This window comes from Motacilla alba, chromosome 2 (assembly GCF_015832195.1).
Source record: "Motacilla alba alba isolate MOTALB_02 chromosome 2, Motacilla_alba_V1.0_pri, whole genome shotgun sequence".
In the NCBI taxonomy this organism is placed as follows: domain Eukaryota; kingdom Metazoa; phylum Chordata; class Aves; order Passeriformes; family Motacillidae; genus Motacilla; species Motacilla alba.
This window is the reverse complement of record NC_052017.1, coordinates 99,503,875-99,528,669: the sequence shown is the minus strand read 5'-3', so window position 1 is coordinate 99,528,669 and position 24,795 is coordinate 99,503,875. Positions and strand designations below refer to the sequence as shown.

General features: G+C 41.5%; 1 protein-coding gene across 2 annotated transcripts in view; it reads left to right on the top strand.

Annotated features, from left to right (window-relative positions):
• Positions 1-24,795, top strand: part of GNAL (G protein subunit alpha L) — a 181,325-nt gene that overhangs the window by 152,989 nt on the left and 3,541 nt on the right. For both annotated transcript variants that reach the window (XM_038126798.1, XM_038126799.1), the window contains exons 6-11: positions 15,249-15,303; positions 17,674-17,747; positions 18,586-18,644; positions 18,889-19,009; positions 20,261-20,391; positions 22,389-22,456. In XM_038126798.1, the coding sequence (XP_037982726.1) occupies positions 15,249-15,303; positions 17,674-17,747; positions 18,586-18,644; positions 18,889-19,009; positions 20,261-20,391; positions 22,389-22,456 (508 nt within the window). The remainder of the gene's footprint in view (positions 1-15,248; positions 15,304-17,673; positions 17,748-18,585; positions 18,645-18,888; positions 19,010-20,260; positions 20,392-22,388; positions 22,457-24,795) is intronic.

The window sequence follows — 24,795 nt, the reverse complement described above, 5'->3', positions numbered from 1 at the left end:
CTATTTATAACATGCACAGAGATAGTGCAGGTACTTGTGTTTAGTGTAATTATGCTTATGCAATCAGCTTTTTTAGGAAGATAACCATTTGACTAGTTTATTTTTGGAAATGTACTCCAGGGTGCTAAGATGTGTATCTATATATCTGTCTTTATATAATTTTCAGCTTCGGTTCTAAATCTGTTTTCTGTATCTGTCAGGAAATATCCGTCTACCTATAAACTGTATGAGGCTGATTAATGGCTGATGGCAGACAAATCTACAAATATCAAGCTTTTGGCATCATAAGTGAAAATGCCTTGCTTTGTAAGAGGGGGAAGGGGAGAAATTAATTTCCTGTTTAATTTCTACAAGAAAAAACCCACAGCCTGACCAGATGGAATTTCTTTTGTACTATAAATAAGCAAAGCTTTATTTTTTTCATGGTTTCAATTTTGATATATTTCTATCTAAACTGCTCCTTTCACAATTTTCTTTGTCCTGCTGTGTTCAGGGATGTTCCTTCAGATGTTCAGTAGATGATGTGAATAACAGAACCAAGCTCTTCAACAGCGATAAAAATGCATATCAGTATATGTCTGTAAAACTCTGAACATGCTGTGTGGCTACCTGGGGCAGTCCTGAGCACTTGAATGTGTGTTCTGGGGATAGTTAGAATAAAAGACCTCTTGTCTAGATTTGGCGCTCATCTAGGTAAATGGGTTTATTAACAGTTACAGAAAATATGGACTGCCTAAAAATGGTTGGTTGTGGCTTTATGGGAAATGCATTTTTTTTCCCTCTAAACGCTGCACGTGTATGTCATGTCATGGCCTAATTAACTTTCTCAGTTGGGTGTAGTTTGCTAGTATTATTTTTATTTATTAATGTTAAAACATTGCTTTCTCATTATAACTTTCATTTCATTCCTTTCCTTAACAATTGTAGGTCATGTTTAATGCTAAAACATTGATCACTTTCATAGAAATTATGATGCCACGGTGCACTGGCTCTTTTGTAAAACTCTTCCTTTGAATCCCTTCCGGCACTGAATTTTCAGTGTTGTGCATGGGCATGTCTTTGACTATTGGTGTCTATATGATATCTCTACTGAATTATAATTGTAGCCAGCTCATTACCACACTTCTGGTGATAATCAGTATAGTTGTGTTTGAAGCTGTAAATACAAAAAAAGTCTAGTTGAATCACCAATGCTGTGCTCTTGTATTCTACTTCCAGCATCTCTCTCTTCTGTCACATTTAAAGAAAAGGACCACAGTCATTCAGATTCTCAAAGCAAACAAATTTAACTTAAAAATACTTTATAAAAGGATAGAGATGGGGTAGGGCTGTAAAGAGCTGAGCTTCTATAGCTTAATTCACTTTTTTGGTATTTTTTGTTGTTCTCCTGATGTAATTAAGCAGGGCATGGGTGTTGCATGATGTTGTACTCCTTGCCAGAACAGAAAACATTTTAAGGTGAACTGCTGAAGAAGATTAATTACACTGGAAAACAAATCCTGCATGCATAGTTAACAAAACCTCCTTAGCACTTGTGAGGCTGTTCTTCTCAAGAGGCAAGTTGGGGTTAATGATGGCAAATTATGGGGTTTCCCTAGTTGTTTCAACAGATCAGTGTGCAAGTCTTGCTGTACAAGCAGTGAATGTCCTGCCTCCCACCCCCAGCTTATGGACCAGCCCCTGTTTTGCTGTGGCAAGTGATACTGCCCCTGGCAGTCACCAGGGAGACAGCAGGCACTTCCTGGAAAGTGGAAGGACAGACCTAGGCTGTGTCTTTGTTGCAGTGTCCCCATAGGATCATCCACGTTATAATGAGGAGAAGTATTTAAAATACAACATACCATACTAGGAGGTAAAGCTGGAGCCTGCCTTGATCCTGGTGGCTTGATGGAGGTTGCAGAGGAGCCTGTCAGTGCTGGTGGTGGGTTGTGCACTGATGGTTCCCTTGGGTCACATGTGGGCAAAACCACTGTTAGGTAGGGTGTTTTTCTTGCATTTATTATATCCTGTGCTAAGCATTGGAAGATATGAGAGAGGGCTAACAATCTGTATCTAAAGCTGCAGGATTTTTGAAAAATTACAGGTTACTCTTAATAGCAAGATAATTACACTTGTGGAGAATGACACAGTTGTGATCATTCCCCAGAATAAAAAGCCACCTCTGTACTTTCTAAGTACAGAGACATGCTGTGATGTCACATAGTGTTGAGCAGTAGTTCTGACTGTGGGGTTTAGAGTTGGGCTGCAGTGAGTGAAGAGTGGGGTCTTCATTTACTTTGAGAGGGAAAACCTTCATTCAGGCTCCAGACATCCAGAGTTTTGCACACATTACTGATCTTTTAAGCATGAGTGCTGTCCCATTGAATTCCAAGGTCTTGCTGCATTCAGTAGGATTACTTACATCCTTAAAACTATGCTTATGATGAGTCTTGGTAGAATCAAAGTTTCTCTTGCACTGAACTTCTTAGTCCTTCTGTATATCTAAAATATTTAATCACTCTGACATAATAAAAAAGTGCAGGGAAGCTCAAAACTGCCACGTAGTCAGAATATCTTGCCCTTTTTTTTATTTTATCTACTTTTGTTCTACAGTTATTAAAATTCCCTCTTACTTGCAGCTTCTGTGAGAAAAATGCTCACCTTGAAAATGGTGTCAGTTTTGAGGAAAGGGTCAGCATTTTTTCAGTGCACTTTTATTATGCTCCAGATTAATTTTGGTCATAATTTCTTTCCTGCTGGCATGGGCTGTCTTTTCTAGAAGAGCACAGGTGGCCCAGGACATCCACAAAGGGTGGTGGTGGAGCAATACAATTTCTCAGTGCTGAGATGGGGAGAAACACAAGCACAAGGCACTAAGAAAGGTTGGAAACATCCCATTTTCTCACTTCTCTGATTTGGCTTTTGTCCACATGATGTTTTGACACCAAATCTGCTCAGAAGTGCATTGCAGTGCTTGAGCTGAATTTAGATCAGAGCAGCCCCAAATCTAACACGTATAAATAAAGGAAGGTATATGTCCTAAAGATGTGTTGTTGTTATTACTTACATGTCTTGATTTGTTGTAGGGTTTTCAAGGTATTAGAAATACTTTTAAAATACTGAAATTTAGAAACCATAGTCAAAAACATTTCATTTAAATATGAGTATTATTTGTTTTCACTTTTTGAATGAGTTGCATTGAGACCTTCTCAAAAAAACATCTTGCAAAATGGATGAAGTATCAGTGTCTGCTGAGGGTACAGTGTCTGTACCCCATTGCAGTATAGACATTGTTAAGAGCAGGAGATCGGTATTTGCAGTGCTGGTGTTAGGACTGGATTATGTGTAATCTAATTAAGGAGGTTACTAACAATTTGAAGGGATTATAAGATTGGCAATTATCTGTGTGCTTATTTGATTAAAATAAATGCTTGTAGATTTAGCTGCCATACCTGTGCTCTGGTATTTGGGATCAGAAATCACATTTGGTTAGAAGTAGAAGAAACAAACAACAACAAAACTTCATGGTTTAATTCTGTTTCTGTGATGATTTTAATACAATGTCTACTCCCTAATTAATTTTTACTGAATTGCAGTGGACTTTATTATTAAAAGCCCTTTTGAAGAAAGGTTTTTGTTAGGGGAGGGAAGACCATTTTTAAAAATAATGTACAGTCAATCTAAAAATTCATTTTTTAGGTACTGGGCAGAGACAGTTATTCAATAGGATATGTCTTCCCTCAGGGCTGAGGCTTTGTCTGTAACTTTGCAATTTAGGTATGGTATCACTTAATGAAGCTTCCCAGATTTCTAGTTTGAAAAATATCCAACTCTGTGTGATTGAGAGTTTCATCTCATTATGGAGCCAAGATCCCAGAGGATAAAGTTTTTTCTTATTCCTTACACTCCACTTTGGATCCTTCTGCCTCCACTTCCTGAGGGCACCCGACTCTCCTGAGCCTGAGGAACTTTTTCATTAGAAGTTTGGTTGAATTCAGACTTTCTGTGAAAGCAGTTCAGATCCTAAGAGGTCATCACAAGAGTCGTTCTCGCCCTCAGGACGAGTGCTGGGCACGCTCCTTCTCAGAGCATATCCCAGCATCTGAGCCACAAAGTCGTATACACGGTTTGATGAGGAAAAGGAAACCTGTTAGGGTATTTGTTGTTTTAGGCATCCTTGTGTTTTCAGTGGGAAAGAAAAAGCAGACGTATAAAAAGGTTTTCTCCCTGATAATACAAAACTTGCACCTGCCCTCAGAGCCTGACCGCAGGGTGACCTGCCTATATATGTAGGCAGCTATAAATCATTGCAAAAACACAAGTGATAGTTCCATATTTAGAGAACAAATGATTCCTGGTTTCCATTTCCACAGGTTACATTCCAGCTGGGAATGGTATTTTTAATCTTCTTTTTAAAAGAAAAAAAAAGAGAGAAAAGACAACATTTTGAGATCTGAACTGACACGTGGCTTTGGGTTTCTGACATTTATGCCTTATTTGTATATTCCTTTTCAGCCTTCTCCAGCTGCTACTGCATAAATCTTCCATGTTTTTCCTCTAACTGTATGGATGGAGAAGACAGGTTAGGAAGTTCAGCTTCTTTCTTGGTGCCAGTTTTTAGGAGTTTTAAAAGTAGTCCAGGATTCGAAATTGGCCTTGGTGGATTTTTTCAATAAGGTAGCTTTTATCAAGTTTCTGCCCTTTCTTGTAGATGTGAACATGGTACAAAGCAATAGCTCCTAGGAAGTGGCAGGGTGACTTTTCAGCTGTAAAGGCTGAAGTTGTTCTCATAGTAGCACTATCATGCCCTCAGGAGTAGTGATGTTGGTTGGCCATGATCCTGCAAGGAGCTGCAGCTGCCAGGCTCCCAGGTGGCTCCCTGCAGATCCTCAGGCTGGCTGGACCATGCTGCTGTGTTGCAGCACCAGCACGGCGTGTCCAGTGCTGCTCAACCCCCTCCTTCCCGAGCTCTCCCACCTCTGGCCATAGATGGTGGCAGCCAACATCTCAGTGTGGAGGCCATGCCGGGAGCAGCAAGGATTGTCCATGGTGCCGAATTCTCTGTTAGCCACAAGACAAGATCCCTTTGCTCCCTTAGCTTTTCATAAACCAGACCCAAGAAATGACAGCTACCTGTTGGGTTCAGGGTAGAGAGATTAAAAACAGAAGCGTAACGTAATCTTTAAAGTAACTTGAAGCAGGACATAATCAGGTTGTTGCATAATTATTTTCCTCATTCCTCAAACTCAGCTCATTGTATGTTGTTTTAATAGTACAAGTGCACTGTGCACTGTAAAAGTCAAGGAAAATTGATGAGAATGTAAAGAAACTTGTAGGGAGTGCAGCATTAAGAATGCTTTTCACAAAACGCTCTATTAATAGTAAATAGTTGTTAATGTGACTTCCTCTCAAATGTAGTTAGCAGGGTTGTAGGGCTAGTTTTTAACACTGAGTTTTATAACCACTGTTTAAATAGCTTATAGCTGTTAAATGGAATTAGGCCAATTATTAGCAAGTTGGATATAGTCGCTGCATTCTTCTCCTCCCATTTTTGTAGTAACAATTCATCTTCTTGCTTTAGCTCCATGCCTTCCTCCAACTACCCAAGGTAATCACTCAGCCAAGCCGTAGGTGGTGTGACCAGTTGCTTGAATACATTCAGTGGTTAAATATATTCTGTTCTAAAATGGGCAGGATAATGGTGATTTAATGAAAACATCTCAGCAGCAGCATTTGTAAAGATACAGGAATTTTCTTATGACTCTAATAGTTATGTCTAGCATTTTTATCTGTACTGTTAGACCTCTGCTTGATGTTATTACTTTCACCTGGTAATTTCTAAGGCAGATTATCATATGTAGATATTTACCTGGTACTGTTTTTCATTAATAGCTCTGGAGTGTGTTGTGCATGGTAATATGAAGGATAACCTGTCTGCTCTAGACTACAATTAGGGAAGCCCTAATAAATTCTGGTACCTGGCATGAGCAAGTTTGGGAAGAACAAGCGTTGAGTCCTTCCTATTGAAGGTGAACGGTTGTCGTGTCGCTGTGCTCTGCTAAAGGGAAGGCAACAGGTCTGCTTCGGAATGATGGGTGAAGTGGTTCTGTTGAGTGTTTGGGGGTTAGATGCTCAGGAACTGCTGGAAGGGTGTCAGTTCTCATCATCCTTCTGTCCTTTAACTCCTGAGCCATTGATTTTTGCCCTATTGTGTAAGTTTTCTTGCCTTAAACAGGCAAGAACGAGGTAATATCCTATGTCAGTAACTCTGAGAAGAAGCTGGTGAACCACACAGCAGCCCAGCACATCAAAGGATTACAGAGTTGTGTCCAGCATGACCCTTACCTTCAGTGAAACAGGTCCTTCAGACAAGGTAAAGGTATGAGAGTGCACTGTTAAAGCCGGGACAAGGATTGAGGAGTGCAGAACAGAAATTATCTGTCACCACACTTCATAAACTGCCATAAGGTAAAAGAAATTGTACCAGGTGTTCTGCAAGGTCAGCATTAAGAGTTTCTTTTTTCCACTGTGCAGGAAGCTGGTTGCCTTCCTGACTTTTCCGTAGAAATATTTTTCTGTTTCCTTTGTTTGCACTGGTGGCATGCTTCAGGTTTTACATGCAATCCCAGAAAGCTTCTTCTCCAGTAGGATGGTTGTTAGGAGCCCTCATATTCCTTGGGTGTTACCTGTAGAAACTTCAGATGCTGTCTATGTCTTGGAGCCTCCAAGACATTCTCATGAGAGCTGATCCTGTGATTCAAATGTTAATCCTTGATGCTACTGCCATTGTCCTATTTAACCCCAGCACTCACTCAGACTCCAGCCATGTCAATTCTCCTGGCCATGTCAACACCTGACAAGCATGATAGGTGAAAGCAAACAGATAGACTCTCATTTTGCTCAGGATTCTAACTTGCTGTTCCTTTCATTTATATGTCAGCAAAAATGCACAGGTCTGAAAACAGTAAGGAAACATGCATGTGTGCTTTTTCTGGCCCGGAGCATTCGCCACCCTAAAGAATTCACAGATCTTCATCTGAGTTTTCAAGCGAGTATTAGCATCCTCTTTTTGGAATCATCTGGCTTGATTTTAGGCTTGAGAACTTTTGGCAGTAAGTTCTCTTGCACTGAGTTTGGACTGGTGCCACAGGTAAACACAGACTTCTCGTGACTTCCTCTTCAGTCTGTTTTTTTTTTACCTTCGTTTCTCCCATTTGGGGATTTTCTGCTTTCTCTTTTGTAGAAACCTCCAGTCAAACTGGTTTTTCCTTTCTGGCGGTCACCATAACAGATTTATTATTTCAAACCACTTCCACCACAGTAAGTGATCTTCAATTTCCAGCAACCATTGCTATTTCTAACCTGGATTTGGGATTCTTCAGGTCTCACAGTACGTGGTGAATTTGTGTACACTAGGAAGACATTTACAGTGCAACCATTTTTTAAAACAAAACCATCACCCAGAATGTGTAAGTTGCAGTGAAGTAATTTTCCATTATTGAGAGCAAGATAAACTTGTAACAGGGGAAGCTCTATTTGCAACATCCAGTGAAAATATGTTTTGTTAACTTTTGACATCCCCTGTCAATGCTGTGGTATGTATCTGATGCATGTTATAGCTTTGAGTATTATCAAGGCTTTTTCCCACAGTTCAGCTTTCCTGAACATAAAAGTCCAAGTTCTTTTTGAAGAGCTCACCAGAAGAGATGGAGATGAGGTCTTCTATGCACTTTAGTTAGTAGGACATAAACCCAAGGTTTTGATCTGTTATTTTGTCAAAAGGCTCATTTTGCAGGTTCTGATGGGACAGCTGCATTCTGCCCACGTGTCTCATCCAATGTTTCAGGTATTCTCAGCTTCCCTTCCAGTGCCAGTCTGTGTAGTTGCTGGAAGATGCTAAACAGTTGTTTCATTCAAACAGTGGATAAAGAGATCCTGATCTGCCATACATGAGCTCACAAAGCAGTCACGATCCAGATCTCTCTGGATACCACAATATGAGCTTTCTGTTTTCAGGGTTTTATCTTTGGGTCCTCTATTCAAAATTGCACTTATGACTGCAGAATGTGCTCTGTGTAGCCTTCACATTACAGAACTCAAATCTGTATCTGTATCTGTATAAACACTCCATGGGTGTATCAGTATGCTCATAACAATTAGGATTGCCTAGGATTATCCACTCACAAGGAAGAAGATACACTGAATTTAGTAGACTCAAGCTGGTCAGAAGGAGGGTCTGCTTGTGCCAGTCTAAGCTTCAGATTTTATCAGTGCTTCATTCTTAGTGTGTGTTTTGCAGTGGCTCCACCACTTGCACCCCTGGGAATAAAACGTCTGAACACACGCAGTAGAAAAATAATGTCCCTTTTAAAATAAGTAAATAAAGTACCTTTCTTCTTTTTTCTTTCTTTGCCTGTCATCTTTCCTGTTCTCTGAGCTCCCATGTGGCAGAAGTTGCAGATGATGAGTCTCATTTCTGCTGGAGCCTGTTAACCTTTCTGTGTGAATGACAGTTTTCCAGATTTAAGTCTTAGTCAATGTTTATGTTAAGAAGAGGGTTAATGATGATCCCCATAGGCCTCTCGCTCGGAAAGCAAAAACATCTGCTAAGCCAAGAAGTGGTTAGTTTGCTAAATTTAGAAGGAAGAAATGCATTTCCCAAAATTTGCACTGCTTCTTAACAAATTTAGGGAACCAGGGGGGGCAAGCAGTTATGGAAGTCATACTGTTTATTCATTTTTTCGTTTAGTTCATGTATTTTCACTTAAAAGTGAGAGCGTTCTTATTAAACAGAAGGGGGGTATTACTCATATATCTGAAACATTTAATGCAATTGAACTCTTTGTGCCTCTGTTTAGGTTAATAGCTGGACACATACCAAAGCCTGTGAAGCTTAGAGATGTTCTGCAGTACATACTTAGCGGTAGAGAAATGGATGTCTGCTAGGAAACTCCCTTGACCAAACCCATAGACCAGGAGCACTACAGGTTTTGGCCATCTTTCTATCTCCTCACCAAATGTGCCCCCAGTTGCCGCCAGCAGTCTGGCTCCTTGCAGGAGAAGGTCGCCTGATGAATGGTGTATGAGCACTTGGTTGCAGCCATCATCATCTGTCTTTGCTCTTCGTGTCCTGGCCAAAGCTGCCATCAGTAAACAGGGTTCAAGCTGGACTTCTCCTGCTTTGTGCGATGGCCAGGGAGCATTGATGGCTGGTACCAGTAAAGCCTCTCATGGCAGCAGTGCCCTTGATGACTTCACGGTGGCTGGGGCCACAACTGGCAGCAGCCGTGGCCAGTGACAAAAACGGGACGGGTTACGCGCTCCCAGTCATGCTTGTGCAGCCAACTTGGGTGTCCAGGAGAGGTCACCATCGGTGGCCCGAGACCCTCCCAGTCTTGTTGCCCCACTCCCTCCGTGCTGCTCGGTGGAAACACATGGCTTTGCTAAAAGCTGTACAATCCCCTCTCTTGTCCGTGGTCCCCAGCAGGCTGTGGTGACCCAGCTCCAGCCGCTGCGTCCCCCTTGGCTGAGCAGAGGGCTGGGCAGATGCTTTGAACCACAGATCCTCAAGCTTCCTTGGGCGGAAAAGGAGCTGGCGGTTTTCAGGAATGACTGTACTTTGCTCTCCTTCTTGGCATCCTGTTTAACCTTTTCGTGTCTGACACAGCAAGCTCTCCTTGCTGGCGAGCTGGGATGTGCGGATGGGTGAAGGTGCGTTTCTCTGGATAAATCCCACCGGTTTTTGGTCATCCCCACGCAGCCCTTTGCCAGCCCCAGGCGGCGCCGCATGAGCTCTGCTGGGAGGCTGGCGGGCCGTGGGCAAGTACGGGAGGGAAAGCTGGAAAAGGGGATGAGCAAGGTAAATTCAGGAGATTTTGCTAAATTCATGTTTTACCTGTGTGAGAGCAAAAACCTCGCGGCGAGACCCAGCAGAGCCTCCCTCCGCCTGCGGACACGCTCCGGGGAAGGGGTGGGCAGGGAAGGGGGTGGGAAGGGAAAGGAGAGGAGCGGGAGCCGGGCAGAGAGCGCCCCCTCCCGGCTGTCACCGCCCGTGTCACCGCCCGTGTCACCGCCCGTGTCACCGCCCGTGTCACCGCCCGTGTCCCCGCGGCTGGAGGGATGCGGGGAGCGGGATCGCGGTGAAACAGAGCCTTCGTTCAGCCGCGAGCACACAGGGCGCGGAGCAGGTGCCAAAGCCGTGTGACAAGCGCATCACCCATCCGTGGGTTCCCAGCCCTGCTGGAGGCGGCGCTCTGTTCCAGCAGCATCTTCAGTACTCGCGTGTCTCTTTCGGGTGTTTTGTTCCGTAACAGCGGCAACTGGTGATTCAAAAGTGGGGCACAGCACCCGTGAGCCAGGGTGGATCCCAAACAGGTCTGGTTCTCCCTCTTCCCTCTGCCCTGCTCTGCCCTCTCACGAATGCTGGCTCCTGGTGGGAAGTGGCTGCAGAGCGGTGTGGAGGGAGACAAGGGGAGGGCTCCTCTAGCACGTGGAAGCTGTATTTAAAAGTATAGTGATGATTTAAATTCGGCAGGAAAATCGTTAGCTGCTAAATTTTGCCAAGCCTTCTGAGGGATTTCTGCTGATATTTTCATCAAATGACTTGGGAAAATGAATCCTTTAGGGGTTAGAATATTACTGGAGGCTGTTTTCATTATGTCTTTCTCAGTTACCTAGAAATACATCAGGATAGTGTGAGTTTGCTTGAAGCCCAACCTTAGAGCCTAAGGTATTCAGGTATTCTCAAAACCAAAAATCTGCAGTTTCCTGTTTCAAATGTTGCTGGTAAAATTAATAGGATTGTAATGGCTTAGCTGATTTTTATATATATATATATATATATATATATATATATATATATATATATATGGGGGAGAAGTGCAGTATTGGTGTTGGCCCTGAGAACTGCAGTAGAAACTAAAAAGAAAAAAAAAGTCTTTTTCATTTCACCTCCCTAGAGACTTGGGGGGTGTGTTTTTCTTGTGAAGCATCTGCCTCACCTGTGACTTCATATCCAAGGAGAGTGGAATTAAAAGTCCTAGTGCTGGATGGTTCCATATACATACATATACATATACATATACATATACATATACATATACATATATATATATATATATATATATATATAGTTATTTGAGCCTGGCTGAGATGTTTGCAAAGCTCTTAATGGTCCATCTGAATTGTAAAGGTTTGCTGACCTCACAACTTACCTGAATATAGTTTTGAGATTCTTCACCCTGAGACCTTAAAGATTTGCCACAATACCTTTTCCTTTTAAAGAGACAAGCATTTTGAATGGGTTTGATTTCTTGTTTTCCATGGGAATTTTTGGATGTAAGGCCATTGAAATGTTCGGGTGAGAGCATAAAAATGGTTGAAATAGATCAAGAGTTATTAAAATGCCTAGTTTGTTGTATTGATCCGTGATTTAGCACTCATCTTTCCAGTTCTTTGGATGTCGAAGTATGCTCTCACAAATACAGCATGGGTTTTCTGTCAATCGTATTATTCTCAAGACACGATTTTTCTTTTAATTGTCATTTTGTTTGTGGAGTCAGAATATCTACACAGAGCTGTGTAGTGATTTATCTAGTGAGAAAAGAATTTTCATGTACGATTACCTCCTCTTTATTTGTGCATTTATGAATCCTTTTTTCAGAAATTCTTATATAGCTGCTACTGCTGCTCAAATTGCCATGGTTTTTAAAGAGAATAATGCTTATTGATAGTTCCCACATGCACTGGCAGGCACATCTAAAACCTGTACTTTTGTGTTCACATCTTGCATAATATAAAATTTTAGAGATTGCTTGTCAAACTAAGTGTCAGCTGAGTTTCCTAGGAAACTCACTGAAGATATTTATAAAACTACAGATCAGCTTAATAATAGATATAATAATGTCAGTAGCTCTTTTTTTTTTTTAACTTTATTGGTCCATTTTAGTTTGCTTTAATTTGTTGTGAAACCAAACCACAGCATTTCCAACCAGAGCAGAAGAGACCTTCCTTTCAATAACTTGCCTAATTAATTTCTCAAGAAAAGGGCAGTTTCTGCTATTCCATGTAAGGAAATGTAAAACACCCTATGTAAAATTAAAAAGAATATAAATGTCATACTAATTATCTGACTGAATCCTTTATAAGTAAAACCCCAATTGTGAAATTTAAATGTAAATATTGTATCATGTTATTGTTTTATTCACTGTTGAATTGAATGTGTGAATTTGAAGTTCATTGCACATGCATGCAAAACAGTCACTGCAGAATTAACATAAATCCTGAGTATGGGTTTCTATAGAAGCTGGATAAACAGAAGACCTGTCAGTATTGTAAAAAGGCATGATACTGTGAAAATAATTACATCCCTGAGCTGAAAAAAAAAAAAAAAAAGGAGAGTAAGTGATTCTTGGTGTCCATTTTTATTAATTCTTCTATTATTATGTTTTCCTCGCACTGATTCTTTGAGTTGAGACATCAGCATTGCCATAGTTGATCTTTTTGTACTTTAGGTTCTTTAAATGGAAATTTCAGTTGTGTAAATTCAAAATTTGCTGATCTGTAAATATATATGCTGATCTCTCTCTCTCTATATATATATATATGTATGTATAAAATATGTATATATATATATATATAGGTATAAAATAATCTATATTTTGTTAGAACTTAATTATTCAAGACAATTAGGATTAGGTGAAGTTAACATTCTTTAGAAAGCAGTTTAGAAAAGTAATTTCAGCTTTCCCATTTTAATACAGTACTGTGAATGAAGTTAGTGTGTTTGGAAATGAGGCAGTACTGTCTCCTTATCTCATCTGGAATCCATTTCTTGTACCCAGTATGTACATTTGCCTGTCAGGACTAGTTTTTGATGCTGTGCTAATTAGCCAAGTAAGGAGTTCGTATGAAGGATATTTAAGAACTGATTTTTCTTTTGAAAAGCTAGGAGTGTAGCTGTCTGTGTTTCTCTGTGTAAGAAATCTCATTGCACACTTAGCGATGTCGTTGCAGAAGAAATCTTAGGAAGCCTGTCCATCACACACTGAAAAGGGTAATTTCCTATAAAGCTACAAAATTTATCCCAATCCTAATAGTAGCAGCATGTGGATTTATTATATGCTAGTGATACTGTTCCAGCTTGTTACAGCAAGGTGGCAGGTAAAACCTTGTAAATCATTGCATTTATTTTAATATGGCTTACATGAAAACAGAAATCTTACAAGCATAAAATGGTACAGCTGCTTTGTCAAATGGTATTTTTTAAGCATGTGATATTTGTCAGAGCTGGCTCTCTCTCAGCTGTGGTGTTGCAGTTTAGGGTTCAAAACTGGTCTTTCTACTGGGAGGAAGTGGAAGATGACTTCAGCTCATAGGTAAAACGTCTAAGTAGGAGACTTGCCTCTTTCCCAACCTGCCATGGATTGTGTGTATTGGAACTGCATTACTCCTCGCCCCTCTGTTCCTCACTATAATTTGCCTGTTTGAAAGTGTTAACAACCAAGAACCTCCCTTAAGTACTTGTTGTATAGGTGAGAAAGGTGTGAGTTAGCACTTAGTACTGTGTTGAACCATTTTGGATAAGTTCTGCCAAAATAGTCCTGGTACTGTGCAGACAAGATGTATTATCTCTGATTTATACAGCAACTTCACAAGACACATTTCTGCAAAAATGGCTATTCACGCTGTCTTGCAAGGTTTTTGATGGAGTTGTATTTGTGCACAAACAATGACTTCAGTCCACACTCTTAAGTAGATCCCTTTCTGTCTCAGACATAGTCTGTACTTTGGAACAGACTTTGAAGAATAACCATGTTAAGGAGAGTTACTCTGATCAGGAAGTTTCAGCCTGGAGGCATTTTTGCTTTGGGCTTTTTTTGCTTTCTTTTGTTTATGTTCTGTGCTGCAAGCATGAGGCAAGAGTTCTCTCAGTGATAGGTGTTTCACTTAAAAATGGATCCTCTGCTCCGGTGTCTGCATGAACCGTGGGATAACTGAAGTTAAACTTTGCTCAGTCAAGGTGATGACAGTCATCTGACCAAAAGGTTCAGCCTGAATAAAACTGCTTTCCCATGGTGACTGTAGCTGACTATAAAAATGTACTTTTATCTCCTCATATAAATTTATAGGGCTTTTGGCAAGGAAGGAGGATTTGTGAAATTATGCTTTTTCTTCAGAGTTTCTTCCATATAGTTTTGCTAACAGGCACAGGTTGGGTTGTGCTAAATAGTGATTTTTTTTAAAAAAAACCCTGTGCTTAGCTATCACACCTTGATCATCCAGAAAAAGAAGCTGGATATTCTAACTGTAGATACTTCATTTTGTTGCCCTGCTATAACAATGGAGGTTTGAAAAGGAAAAATATTTTAAGTGAATATATATGCAGTGTATGTATTTTCTTTTCCTTTCAGTTCATATCCGTGGGAAACTGCTATGAGAATTACAAACAGCTTTTAGGGGGCTATTTTTTCAACTGGCCAGTGTGTGTGACCCCTGTGTTAACAGTGAGTTACATTTTAAGTCAGGAGTTCACTGTTTTTTTCTTTCTTTCCCACTGCAGTTAAGTGGGACACGTATTCCATGTGCACACTCAAAGCTTGAAAAATCTTTAAATAATCACAGAATGTAGTTCCCCCCGATTTTCTGGTTCTCTTTCTCTTGCCCTTCCTTGCAGCTGTCTTTCTTTCACTCCATGTGTGTCACTGAATTTTGGTGACATAAAGAATCAGATTCATTAACCTCCACTTTTTGTGCTTTAGTTGCAGTGTTGGAGGGCAGCAAGTCAGTCCAAAGCTTTTTGTATATTCCAACAAGAATTTCTGCTAACATTATTGAGACCATAATTAACATAACATTATACTTGATCAGCATTATGCTATATAAAGGCACCCCTTTGCCACATTTTCTATATTAAATCCCAAAATCTTTTTTAAGTCTTAACAACCATAAGATGTTATGATCTGTGGTTAGTCGTAGTATTTTTTAGTGGACCTCAAAAAATTGTAACATTTCAACTGCATTTTGAACCACTTGTGAGTACTGCGTAATGGTAACTTTAAAAGTGCTGTATTGAAACACACTCTGGGTAAAGTGTTTGTTTGGCTTATAAAATGTAACCTTGAGCAATGTATGGAAATAATCAGGCTCGTAACTTTACCATTCAAGTTGTGTTTTACTTCTCAGCAGGACTGTAAACAAGAAAAGGTAGTGAAATGTCTTTTACTAGACAGTGTGGTACATATCTAAGTGCATGTTTGTTTTTCTTCTAGCTTTTTAGAAAGAATTGACAGCGTCAGCATGGATGACTACACACCCACAGATCAGGTTAGTAAAAATAATGGGGTAGGGTCTGAACTGAGACTGACATGCATCTGGATTTTCTCTGTAATTCATTTTAGTCCCTCTTGCAGCTGAAATAGGGCATATGGCAGAAGAGCAAAATATGGTCTAGGAGTTTAAGTAATGAATGCTTGGTGGTGCAAACTTGTCTTTTACTGTTGTAACATCTAGGTCTGTGATTCTTGTAATACATCCATTTTGTCTTCTTGTTTCCCATTCTGTGTCCCACAAAAAAAAAGTGAATGGAAAAAAAGAACAGAAAACATAAATGTAAAAAGTCACAGTTTCCCTCACCAGCCTTTGCTACAGAACAGCAGTGCTTTATTTCAGTGGTGGAGGTGACCCCAGAGGGAGACTTCCCATGTCTATCAGAAGGGTCCTTCACAGGCAAAAGCTTGCAGTGGATAAGGTGTCCACATTCAGGGGAGAGCACCAGGGCAGCAGCACAGCTTGCAAACTTCTCTGCAGGCCTGCAGATTCCTTCTTTGCCGGCTGTGCCCATCTCCTGCAGGTAGCAGAGTTTCTATTCAAGCCTTATTTGCAAGACAGTACATTTTTTTAACAGATGCTGCGATACGTCTTGGTGGAGTGTTCTAATGGCAAACACGTTCATGTTAAGGCTGAACTGGTGCAGTCTTGAAGCAAGGAGCAGCTTCACCACATTGCCTGGCTCCAGCTGCCTTCCCTGAGCTCAGGCTTTGTGCTGTCCTTTGCTGTCTCTTCAGCAAGCATTCTGAAGTTGATATTTTTCAGTGCCGCTATCCCACTGTCGTTTAGCAGTCTCAGCCAAGATTGTGGGCCACGTCACAAACTCCAAATACGGGTGGCAGAAGAGAATCCCTGCACTGGATAATTCAGTGTAACGATGCAAGGCATATAACAGGTGGATGCCCTTAAATAAAACCCAGAGTTGTCAAATCTCCCTGTGCAATTAGGGAGTGAAATTCAGAGAAACTAGGTGACTTGCCAGAGATCACCCAAGGAAGCATGCAGAGAAGAGCCTGCTCCTTCAGATCTAGTTTCAGTCCATAACCACAAGCATGTCCTATAGTTGACCCAATATAGGATCAGTTATTCGAGCACTTAAGACGTTTTCAGACCAAAGGAATTAGCACTGAGGTTTGCTCCATCTAGACCTCATGGTTTTAGCATCAAGATGACTCACCTGGAGAGAGAAGTCAGTGAAGAAAAGTCTCATTTTTGCTTTCATTATTTATGTTAGTTCCTGTTTGTTCCTGGGAGGCCCTTCTCTACCTGAAGTAGTCTTTCATCACCTAGAAATTTTTCCTGATATTTCTTTTGGGAAGAAATGTCTTGAAAGATCAGAAAAGGCTCTTGGTATTTGGCAGGTGGAAAACTTTTTCTGAAGGGGGGATTCTCTTGTGCTTTTGTTTTTGTCCTGTTGCGCTGTGTCAGTTGCCTTGCTGAATTAACTGGTAAAAATCACTTGTTTCTTCTCTTGCCTTACTTTCTGGTTTTTGGAATTTTTTTTTTTTTACCATAACAAAGTCAGCAAGTGACAGAAAATGACAGTAACATGTAAAATAAAGTATTAAATAAGTGGCCTGCAGCTGTCAAAGCAGCCAAGGTGTGCCTTGGCTCCCAGAAGCAGTAGATGGTAGGGCAGGGAAAAAAGGCAAGCCGTGCCTGCAGTCTGCACCACTGGCTGCCTCCTTCCATCCAGGAAATGGATCATAAATTGCTTTTGCTTCCATCATAAATTGCTTTTGCCTACTCCCCTTGAGAATTGAGGAAAATTTTTTTTTTTTAATTATTAAAGGAGAGTTGGTTAAGATGTAAAGTATTGCTAGTTTAAAAAATAGGAAAGAAATGCCATATTTCTGCACGACCTAAATTCTGTTCCCTTGTGCTCTGTAACAGAGCTTTAATTACTCAGTCACAAGCTATTATTTCGATAGGATTCCTGTCTCATTCAGTACAAAAGAGGGCAGAGTTAAGGTTGCCTGGGCAACTGTAAATCTGGAGTTTTCTAACATTTGAATACTTGACTTTACAACATGAATAACATTTTACTTAGTTTTATGTAACTTCAGAATTCATTATCCTCATGGCGTACCAAGGTGTCTAACCATCAAGAACAGGTTTCAGTGGGCAGTAAGGAGAACATAGATGAGGTCTCCTGCTCTCTGAGTGCCCAAACCAAATGCAGTGATCATTTTTAGGTTTATTTACCATGTCAGTACAGACAAATGCAGATTTACCAACAGGTCTGGTTGAGCTTTCATTAAATGAAACATTTAGGACTTTCATGGAAAATAATATTCCAAGCTTTTAAGAACAAAATTAGGTCAGAAAAAAAGCCTTACTAATCACCTTCTGTGTTCTTATTTCCAGGACCTATTAAGATGCAGAGTGTTGACATCAGGGATTTTTGAAACAAGATTTCAAGTAGATAAAGTAAATTTCCAGTAAGTCTGTTAGCAATGATTTATTAATATCATACTCGTTTTTAATAGCTTCATTCAGATGGTCCCGGTTCATGTATGCATGGTATAGCAGGCTTGGGATGGGAGTGGGTGGTTTTTTGTTGTTTGATTTGGCTTTTTAGCTCTTTCCAGAGGTCCTAATAAAATTACCTCATACTTTGCAAAAATAGCTTTAATTAGTTACATATATTAGCAATGCTCTTTAGTAGGGTTGTGTGTGGCTTCTTGTAAAAACTGGTGCATGGGTATAGCACAATAAAATCATAAAATACCTTTGGGGATGAGAGCTCACAGAAGTCAATGTGAGTCCTCCCTTCTTCCTGAGGGCTGCAAGCTCTGTGTTTGTCAAACTTTTTTGCTGTGTGTCTATAACACCCACAGGCAGACTGGCTTCTCTCGCCGGTTTTTGCCCAGAAAGGTGGCAATGCTCGCAGGGCTGAGCTGCCTCATATCCTCCTCCATACAGAGATGCCCTTTCCCCACCACCCTTCAAAATATCCTGAAACCTGTACTTGTTTATAGTACAGCATTACATGCCATATGCACTGCTGTGGACTGGAAAGGCCAACACTTGTCCTTGAAGAGTGTATTTCTCATTTTATGGGTTCAGTAGCCTTCTCCTGGCAGAGCAGGGCAGGTGGAGTAGCGCTGCTGTCTCTGACATGCAGCATCAGCAGATCTCTCTCCTCTTCAGGCAATGTTTTACTGCACCTGTCCTTGGAGCTGTCAGATTTTTAAACTGAACCCTTGTGCTGTGCATGCTTCGTGTGATTTTTCCTAGTGCACATAAGTGATATAACATCCTATGGCTTTTTAACAGCATGTTTGATGTAGGTGGCCAGAGAGATGAGAGAAGAAAATGGATCCAATGCTTTAATGGTAAGTAAAAACATTCTGTGTTTTATTTTAAACTTATTCTCTGAGGTGTGAGCAGCTTAGTGTTCATACCCACACACAGTACCTCACTAGTGCAGAAGTCCAGTGTTACACATAACTTTTTTCTGGTATTTTTGGTTGATTGGTGAGTAATGGCGGTGTTACCTTGAGGAGTATGTGCTGGGATAACGGAGATGTTCTATTCTCTCTCCTTTCTTTCCTTCTTTCTTTTGTGTGTTCTGCCCAGATGTCACAGCTATCATCTTCGTTGTGGCTTGCAGTAGCTACAACATGGTAATAAGGGAAGACAATAACACAAACAGACTACGGGAATCCCTGGACCTTTTCAAAAGTATCTGGAATAATAGGTAAAACAAACCTCATTTCCCACCCATCCTCCCCAGTTGAATTACAGTTCAACTCCTTTCAAAATAGGACTTCCCTTGCTGTAGGCTCAGATTGTTTATTCAGAAAATACCCAGGTTGGGTCAGGTCTCAGAGTGTCCCCACAGTGACACCCCTTCGTGGCTGGGGCCGTGGCACAGGACAGTGCACGTGGTGTTTCACCACTCCTGCCAGAATGATGCAGGGCATGGAAAGGGCAAGCTTGGAAAGGGCCAGCCCCCCAGGCTGGCTGCTGCAAGAGAGGCAGGAGAGACCCTCTCCTGGCATCACTCTGCTGCTTGGCTGAGACCAAGATCCTGAGGAGCATTTGATCTCCTCTCAAAAGCAGCAGCAGGAGCAGCTCCCTGTGCTTGTTCCTAATGCGGGCAGCTGCTCTCAGAAGGGTCATCTCTGAGAGCACGGGGTGCCTCTGCCTTGGGGGGGTGATGCTTCAGACCTAACCTAACTGGAACTGCCATTAAATTGCCATGCTGCCACAGTGCCTGTAAATCACAGGTACGTAACCAAACAGCAACCCAAATGGGCTCCTGGTAGAGAACAAGTAAAAATAATGTGCAAAATAAGGGGAAGAAGTTTTCAGCACATACCTGTGAGGATGCTCTGCACTGAGAAGTGATTGAAGGTAGAGTGAAGGAGGAATGTTAACTGCACATCCCAAGGCACATTGTCACAGTGATGGATTAATTGGGGAAGAAGAGAGACATTATTTTCTTTCCATTCATCAGGTGTCATACAGGCCACCCTAAAAGATGGAATATCTGTGTGGATGAGCAGTAGCTTAGAGCAGTCTGAGGGGAGCTTTCTAGCCTTTTTCTTTTTTTTTTTTCCTCTTTTTTTCTTTATCACAACCAGATAAAGCAGACAGTATGTCTGGTTGTGAACTGTGGTGCTTCTAGAAAATGTCATCAGTTTCCTAATTTGATATCTAAAAGAGAATTTAGAAAAAAATTTTGAAAACTGCTCCCTTCAGCTATGTCCACTGCAGTTTTTATAACTGTATTTACTGACCTTAGTAATATACCCACCAGCACAGGTGCAGACCAGTCAAAACAATCATTTAGGTAAATCTTTTTGTTTTTTTCTGTTGAAGCGTGTCCTGCACCATTTCACACTCTGTCCACACAGGGATAGCCAGTAAATTTCCTATCAATGTGATAGGTTTTTGTTGATTAACACATCAGAGATAACATAAACATTTGGTTTGTTTTTGACAGGTGGTTACGGACCATTTCTATCATTTTATTCTTGAATAAACAGGACATGCTGGCTGAAAAAGTCTTGGCAGGGAAATCAAAAATTGAAGATTACTTTCCTGAATACGCGCATTATACCGTACCTGAGGATGGTAAGGTTTCTCCCTCTGCTGGGACTGGACCTGCTGACATGGCCCAGCCCATAGCTCCTCTCCCTGTCTCTTTGTCTGTCTCTTACACACATTTACGAGCACACACTGTTCCTTGACATGAGCTGCTGGTCAGGTAAGGAGCATGCCAGCAACAGCTAGCTCACAGGCACCCCAGTGTGGGTGGGGTCTGAAGGGGTTCCAGCTCCACAGCACCTGCCCTCCCCTTTTGGGAGGAACCACCAGTCCCAGGACAGCAAAGCAGCCACACATCTTCCCCCTTCCCAGATGCTTCTGCCTGGGCCTCCCACAGTGCTGAACATTGTTGGGGATTCATGAGACTTATTTTGCAGCCATTCTGCATCCTCCAATACTGTGAATTTCAGTTTTTGAAATACTGATGGGAAGCCCCAGCAGACCAGTAAGGCAACTTTAATTGAGGAAAACCACATCAGTAGATAAGAAGAGAGCTGTGGTGATGGAGTGATCAGTTTCTTATCTTCAAGAAGTGCAGTGGTTCCTGCACCACAGTAACATATTGCAGAGGTAAACTCTGCCATTATGCCAGGTGTATGCCAGGCAGAGAGCTCCCCAAAGGTCTCAGGTCTGTCTAGCAAAAGTGGCAAAACTTTTACTTTCTGACCACTCACCTCTGCCTTACCTGAGTGATGCCCCTGACGTGGTGCTTGCAGCCACCTGTTGGAAAAGGCTTTCATTCTCCACCAGCCACCACCAACAGGCTTGGTTACAGAGGTGAAGATGGTGATTATCTATTTTCAGCCTTCATTGAAGCCTGGAGCTTCATGAGTGTGATTCTGAGTTGCAGGTACAGAGGATAAATGAATTATCATAAAATCTGAGTTGATCTGGCGTCTTGTTATGCTAATGGCTGTCAGAAGAAATCTTATCTCCATCACCCAAATTTCCCCTTCTCAAACATGCACCACATAGACAGAGTTTGAATGCATTCTCAGTATTTTTTTCTAATAAGCCAATTGTCAGAAAAAAAGTAGCTTTTGGTATTTCTCAGAGGGATTTCACAGTGGGTATCTAGAGTGATCCAGGATATTCACACATGAAACAGCTCTCTATTTTTAACCTGTAGTTGTTCACTTATTCTTCAATTTCAGCTAACATTATTTAAGGGCAGCAGCACTGAATTCCAATATGCTGTTGATGGTGCTGCTGCTCTATTTTCACCCCCAGCACTATGGATGAAAAATACAGTTCCATATTCTGATAAATTCTGGCCTTTACAATGTTATGTTTATAATCATCTGATTTTGGTATCCTAGATGAGAGATAACACTGAAAGGAAATAAATAGGTTATCTCTTCACTGCATTGTTACTGAGAGTAAATACAGTCATTGCCTAGATATTGACAACTTCATCTGCTGACAAACAGTTAATATTGAGCAACAAGTCTCCTGCTCAACAAGAATTTAATTCAAGACCCCTTGATGGGCAATATATCTGAAGTATTCTGCTGAATTAGGGCCTGGAATTAAAATACTTTTATAAATATATCAAAAGGTCTTTCAGTGCTATCATTTTTTCCAAGTGTAATCTTGGACTAACCATTTTTAAACTCACATTCCTGCCTGCAGAAGCTTCTTTCAGGAGACACTGTTCTGCTGCAGAAACTGAACAGCTCAGCTGCTTTTTCAAGTCGTATTTTCTGATAAAAGCTAAACCCTAACTCCCACTTGGTTTATATCTATATGAACAAACTTGTGGATGTGAGTAAGCCTTTTTGTGATATGACCAATGACATTGTTGCAATGATTTCAGCAATTTTCAGGTTCCTAAAATATGCTGTACGCAGAGTCAGGTTTTACAGTACTCTTCATTTGAGAATTACCTACTGGGAATCTCCTCTAGTATTTAACATTTCAATTTCTATACTGAAGGGCTACTTCCTTCTTATTAAATCTTTTGTTTCAAATAGATGATGGTTTGGTTTTCGTGTTTCTGATGTCATTTGTTTTTAATTGAACAGCAACACCAGATGCAGGAGAAGACCCCAAAGTCACAAGAGCCAAGTTCTTCATCCGGGATGAGTTTTTAGTGAGTAATTTTCATCTTATGTGTGATTCTATCATAGGAAATACTGACAGATGGCATCGTTTATTTAGGGAAAACTGATGGGGTTTTGCAGAAAGCTAGAAGGAGAGGACAAAGTCTGGCAATTCCCTGGTTCTATTCAGCTGCCCATCTTGCAGAACTTCTTCAGTGCTGCACATTTTTATGTCCATTTTGTATAAAGTCACCTGCCATGCTAATTGTCACACAGTAAGTGCTAGTGCTTAGAATGTACAGTCCATGCATAAACAAATAGGCTTTCTTACTTTTATCCTGCGTTCCTTCAAGGAGTTTGACAGTGATCAACTAACAGCAGGAATTTAAAAATAATTTTTAAAAAGGCACATTTTATGCTTAAATAAGGTTTCTGGTATGCCAGTTAGGAGGCTTACCTCACTGTTGGACTGGTGTCATGGCCCTATTGAAGCATCATAAGAAATTTTCCTTGTCTAGTCACATTTTTCTTGCAGTTAAGGTTTCCTGAATAGCTGAAGAGGTGGTGTTTACATTTTGAAGGTGAAAGCAGTTGTCAGGCACACAATCACAGCCCAGCTCTGCTGTCAGAGAGTATCCAGTATCACTTGTGGCTTCACTCATTCTGAGTTGTTCCCACAGTGCAGAGCAGTACCAGAGACCAGAACCAAAGCTCATGCGTCATGCCCTACTGGTAGAAACTATATGTGTGTATTTAAGATAACAAATTAAGTCGTTAGAATTAAGAATTTTAATGTCATTATGCATTTACGAGCATTGTTAGGGTTTACAGCTGCTGACGCACCAAGAAAGAAGCAATTTACTGTATTCACACTTTGGGGATTTCCAGTTGCTGCCCTAGCCTTCCTGATCCTGAGGAAAAATGTCAGATTCTGCTGTGTTAACGTAAGAGTTACCAAAAAAACTCACTTCAAGGCAAATCTCTCCTGTGGTAATGCTGGAATTCTGTGAAGCAGGTGATGATATCCAGTCTGGAAGGAGAGTGGCTCTGAGGGATGAGTTACAGGGAAATTAGGGTGAAACTCCCCACCTTTATCTACTTTCATGATTTAAGAAAACACATTGAGGGTGAGGCCCTCACCTGCCATGACTCACCGGCATTACAGAAGGGAGGCCACCTATGAAGTAGGGAGGGGAGGGGGCGTAGGCACTGCAGCCACCCAGGAAACCCCTGTGGGTGCTGGGGGCAAGGGAAGCTCCTGTGCTGGGGCCAGCACCTGCCAGACACTCCTTGGAGCTTGCCAGGCAAGGGGCCAGAGCAGCTTCTGCCTCATTTCCCTGCAACTGCTGCAGGTTTGGCAGAGAGCATCTCCTCTATAACACATCTGTCTTCTGGCTTTGTGCTCTGAGTAACATGGCCATGCCTGGAGAGGGCGAGGTGGGAGAAGGCCAAGTAGAAGTGGTCCCTTCCACTTCCATGGGGTCAGGCACAAAAGGCTGAGGTTTCAGAGAGGGAGTGATAAGGGGCACAGGAGAAATACAGACTGGCAGGGATCTGATGGCCTTAGCCAGTTGCCAGGAAGAGAAGGCCTGTACTTTCTACCTGTGTCTGCCTTGGCTTTGCTTTATACTTTCTTTCTCAAGTTTCTTGATTTATGACTTTTTCCTTGCCCCACTCTGTTAATTCAGGCATGGTTCAGAGAAGCCTGTGTTTATTATGCTTTATTGTGATTTTTATCATGGTAGTAGGTCTGCGTAAACCATGGATATGTGTGACAATCATCACCATGGTGCTGCACCCCTTAAAACTGGCTGTAGGAATGGTAGTGGCAAATTTAAAGCCTATAATTTGAGGAATTTTAGTGGCACATTGCCAATAACTATTGCTACACAGGATAGAAGGCAAAATATTAGAAAGGCAAAATATGTCAGCTCGTGGTTTCAGGGCTGGTGTGGGGGCCGTGGCCCTCGGGGTTGGGCAGCAGGGCTCAGATCCCTCAGATTTCAGTCAGGGAGCAGCATGGGACGGATGCCTGGGCTCAAGCCCAGCCAGTACCTGCACCTCAGGGCTAGGCTGGTGAGGACATCTCCCTGTCCTGGAAATGTATCTTGTGGGAAATCCTTTGTCCTTCAGCTCAGGCACATCCTTCTTCTCCCAGACTCTTTCTGAAGGCAGTGTGTGTGCTCCTGGGTGAAGCTGCTCCCCAGCCTTGTTTTGGTGTCCTGCACACAGGACTCTCCCACTGCTGACATTTGTTTGAATACATTCCCAGTGTGAATTTACCCCCCTTAGGACAGTGGCATGGCCCCTCTGGTTCCTGTCCTGTTGGTTTTTACAAAACCTGAATCTGGGAGGTGAAGGAGCTGCTGTTCAAACACACAGACCAGGA